Source organism: Octopus bimaculoides, chromosome 27 (assembly GCF_001194135.2).
Source record: "Octopus bimaculoides isolate UCB-OBI-ISO-001 chromosome 27, ASM119413v2, whole genome shotgun sequence".
In the NCBI taxonomy this organism is placed as follows: domain Eukaryota; kingdom Metazoa; phylum Mollusca; class Cephalopoda; order Octopoda; family Octopodidae; genus Octopus; species Octopus bimaculoides.
The window spans coordinates 3660565-3665458 of NC_069007.1; the positions used below are offsets into that span (position 1 = coordinate 3660565).

Here is a 4894-nt window from a genome sequence, read left to right on the forward strand (position 1 = left end):
TTTTTGACTTGCGGACCCCTTTGTATTTTAGGCTTTACCTTAGGGACCCCCTTATAAACGCTTATGAAATTTATACATAAATATTTGCTTAAAATAACATATATTTTTGCATTTATTTATTTAACAGTATTTAACAAATAGGTTTATTGTCAATTAAAAGATTTCGATTAAAAAACATATATAAAATCAAATTGCCCATAAGAAGTATTTGCTGTCCACGGATCCCCTGTCTTGTCCTTGCGGACCCCCTGTGGTTCGTGGACCACAGTTTGAAAACCCCTGGCTTAGGAAAACTGAAGGGCCACTGCAATAAGTGTGTGAATCTGAGAGGGGAATATGTTGAATAAAATCATAATTAACTGATCCTCCTGTATTTTCTTTTACCCAAAGCCAGGGGCTTTTCAGCCTCACCCCCTAGTATAGTATCTATGTATGCATGTATTTATATCATGCGTGTCAATGACTCTGTATTTATCGTCTTCTCTTTTCTCTATTTCAGCCAGTATCAGAAACTTTGAAAGATGGCTGCTGTTGAGAGTTTAAGCATTCACGACTCGTTGAAAACCGGAGTAGCAAAAGAACACGAGGAAGCTGAAAATGGCATTTTCACTCAGTCGATTATGAAAGGGACTGTGACCCCTGCCATCTACCGCCAGTTCCTTGCCGAACTTTATGAAATCTACAAAGCAATTGAAGAAACAGCTGAACTAAACAAAGAACACGAAACATTCGGAGTGACACATTTTCCGACCGAGTTGAACCGCGTCGGAGCAATCGAGAAGGATCTGGAGTATTACTACGGCGCCAACTGGAAAGAAGAAGCAAAGAGTCAAGTGCCAACAACAACGAAATATGTGGCCAGAATAAAGGAGGTGGGCAAAACTAACCCAACTCTGTTGATCGCACACTGCTACGTGCGATATCTTGGTGACATGTCAGGTGGAAAGCAAATAAAATATAAACTGATGAAGCATTTTAATCTGGGTTCTTCTGAAGATGGTGTTGCATTCTTTGTATTTGACCAGATTGACAACGTGGCCCATTTCAAAGACTATTACTTTGGTCGCATGAATTCCATCAGCATTAACGATGACCAATTGGCAGATCTGGTCGCCGAAGCGAAGAAGGCTTTCCAGTTCAATATTGATCTTTTTAAAGACATGAATGACTTTGTTCAGAGAATGAAATTGCCACAAGAAAACATTTCTAGTGATCCATCGAAGATGGAAACGTTTTATAACAATTTCAAAAGTTTATTCAGTTCTTCATAATCAGTTGTGATCCATTCTGTAGACTTCTAGTTATTTTTTTCCATAGTTTAAGATCATTTCCTCGACTTTTTCACCAATGTGATAAGGAAAAGAGAGAAAAATAACCTCAAACATGGTTCAGTGCTCTTTTTTTTTTTATATATAAATAAACATGTCTTCCCATTAAAAAAAAAATTGTGAATGGGATACTCGTAAATAAAAGTTAAATTTATTATGAAAATAAATTTGTTTCACACTAGGACTTCAAGTTTTATCTGACAGCTTGTTTGACTGGGTTTTTTTTTATGTCACAGTCAAAACTAGTTCATTGATGTATGTTAGTGTGTGTGTTCTTCTGCATATATACATGTATTCATATGTCAGTATATTTATATAGTATATATATATATATATATATGTGCATGTGTGTATACATATTTCTATTCACACACACACACACATATGCATATGTGTATATATGCACATATATTTATATATCTGTATGTGTGTATGTATGTGTATATATATATATATATATACAGATAGATATATGTATACATGCATAACTACATGAAGACACATGTATACATATGTATTTGTGTGTAGAGATATGTATGTGTACATAAACACACCTATCTGAACAAATGTTAGTTATTTTCAGCACAATTATGCATGATAATATACACTCACATATATATACATGTATATGGATATATGCATATATGTGTGTGTGTGTATATATATATATATATATATACACAGAATTTCTAGAAAAACTTTTTAGACTTCAAACTTTTCTCATTCATGTTTTTTAATCATCCTTTCTTCTACTAATACTGCTTCACATTTTGACCGTTTATCCTGATTCCCCCCACGTTGACTTCCACTTGACTAGGTATGAGACGTTATGGCCCAGCCATTTTGGCACTGCCTCTTTGGCATCGCTGATTCTATGCTGACTTATTTGACATCAGATTTTTCAATCCTTTGGCATTCAGATTATCCTGCCGAATGCAATGCTTATATATTCATATTGTTTTGAAATAATCATGTATTTATCTTCTAGATTTAAGATATTGATGGTGTGGTTGTTTATGTTTAGAATGACATTGTAGGGTAGGTGTGAGAGGCTGGATCTGGACAGTTTGAGCAATAAAAATGGATAGAATATTTGGGTTGGTTTAAATGCTAATGGGTTAATGTTTCTCTTGTCCCCCCCCCCTCTCTGTTTGTGTGAGAGGACATATTTTTCTTTATGTGACAGAGGAGAGAGAAAGTGTCTGTAAATCGTGTTTGCAATTGTATTGTCTCTCCCTTTCACTCTCTCTCTCTCTCTCTCTCTCTCTCTCTCTCTCTCTCTGTTTATGAGGAGAGAGGAAGTCTATATCAGTTTGTGTTCAATTAATAAATTGTAATGCGTCTCTCCCCCCACTCTCTCTCTGCATGTATATTTCTGTGCATGTGTGGGAGTCGTCTCCAGTGCCAAAAAGCACTGTTGGCAAAACAGGTTTAGCCTCCAGTCAGCCATGCCAAATTGCCAATGTCCAAAAAAAGCTGTACCCAATCATCTCATCCTAACCTTGACCACATCGTGGACACACTCTTTGACTACTGTATATACACTCATCTACAAGCATTATCTTTTAAGTGATGTTAATAATAATAATAGTAATAATACTATTCGGTGATTGGACTATATAAATATGTGACTATGAATAGATATATAAATTTATATATTTTAATAAATGATTTTTTAAAAAATCTGGATTTTTGTTTTTAATTGTGACTTAATTCTAATTTAATAAATGTTAGTTTGTTTTTAAGAGCATTGTGGTACAGAAAAAGAAAAGGAAAAATATAGAAAGCTGCGAAGAATGCAGAAAGTTTTACAAAGACCCTTTTTTTTTCAGGCACAAAGGCCCAACCGGAGAAGGAAGCAATCCCCAAAAATGTCCAGTTATATTGATGTCATTATTTTATTTAAACTGCTTAGTATTTTGGGTTAGCAGCAGTAGCAGCCACTCTCCAACTGCTGGTGCAAGCAACTCTCCAGCCATTGGTTGTTGTAATGTATTTTCACATGGTGGTGGTGGTGGCGGCGGGAGAGGCGATTGTGATGTTTCTATGCTCCTGAGAAGATCTTCAAACCCCTCCTTGATCTTAGCCAACAGCTCAGCTTTGGTGTTGCAGGCAGAATGATTGGGGCCTTCTTCAACTGAACCCCCTCACACAGTAATCTAGGGAATTACAATCAAGGGAATCAGAACACCAGAAATTGGGGCCGGTGAAGTTGTAGAAATTCTCTAACAACCACTTCTGACTCTTTCAGGGGGTATGCCAAGGAGCCAAATCCTTCTGCCACACATATGGCCTTCCAGCAGCAACCCTCTCCTGCCAGAATTTGATCAGAGTTTCCAACAGCTTCATGTGGCTGTCTGAACTGAGCCTAAGACCCTGTTCGTCTGTTGTTGGATGAATTCCAGTGTGCTGCAGATGCCATCAGAATGGCCTCTGTGGTTCCTTCCTTCTGGCCAAGGCTTTGTAGTTTCTATTGTAGCTGTCCATGTCATGTCTTACAACCTCTACAATGTTCACAGAATATAAAACAGCAGTCATGCTATCGGCATTTTGATACAAATGGCGCAAATCATCATAATACAAGTAACAGAATGAGAAGCACACTCTAAAACGGTATATTTAGTTGCTTGTTTGTTATAGCCGGTCAGAGAGTGACCATTGGTTTAGTACCTACAAAGTGTTTAGCTGATTAGGTGAGACACACTCTGTGGGTATGTTTAATATATATATACAAGGGGTGCTAGAAAGTTCCTGGCTTTAAGGGTGTCACAAAAGGCCTGGTTGGAGGCCCAACCTTCCAAGATCTTTTATAGGACTTAGAAAAACTGAAGGACCACTGCAATAAGTGTGTGATTCTGAGAGAGGAGTATATTGAATAAAATCAAAATTAACTGATCCTCATATATATATATATATATATATATATATATATAAGAATAATAATAAATGGAGCAAAACGCATATAAACAAAAGTTCCTTTAATTCCGACATATGTTTCAAAATATATGTGCACTCTACTCCAAAGAAGTAAGAACTGCTGGAATTCCACATATATTCATCGTCAGGGAACCAACATATAGAAGCAAGACAAATGCGAAATGATGAGGTTACATACGAGTTATAATATTATGTGGCCAAGTAAGTGACCGTTAGAAACAAGAACGCTGGTTTACATAGAGTAATTACGTGTGTGTATATATATATATATACACACACACACACACAGGGTGCATCAGTTTTTTGAGGCTACCTCTTTTAAGAGCTCTAACTTTCATCTGACCCATGTTTTTACCTTGCTTTTCTGAAAAAACATTTCAGACATCAGGTGGATTCACCGAAAAAAAAGAAAACAAAAAAAAAAGACACTGTAAATGTTGTCTTGAAAGTGCAGCAGAATGATAGAGAGAGAGTTCTCTTCTCAACTCCAGGACTTATTCTTTTAAGCCTAGTATTTATTCTAGTCATCCCTATTACCAAACCACTAATTCATGCGGACATAAACACACCAACACCGGTTGTCAACCAGTGATGGGGGGAGGGGGTAGCACAGATACAAAGACACACAC

The 4894-nt window shown here is 36.7% G+C and overlaps 2 protein-coding genes across 7 annotated transcripts in view; one reads left to right on the plus strand and one right to left on the minus strand.

Annotated features, from left to right (window-relative positions):
* Window positions 1-1531, plus strand: part of LOC106879648 (heme oxygenase 1) — a 21944-nt gene extending 20413 nt beyond the window's left edge. For all 4 annotated transcript variants that reach the window (XM_052977204.1, XM_052977205.1, XM_014929309.2 and 1 more), the window contains exon 2: window positions 500-1531. In XM_052977204.1, the coding sequence (XP_052833164.1) occupies window positions 522-1271 (750 nt within the window). In that variant the 5' untranslated portion in view covers window positions 500-521 and the 3' untranslated portion in view covers window positions 1272-1531. The remainder of the gene's footprint in view (window positions 1-499) is intronic.
* Window positions 1-4894, minus strand: part of LOC106879650 (uncharacterized) — a 46709-nt gene that overhangs the window by 27452 nt on the left and 14363 nt on the right. The window lies entirely within an intron of this gene.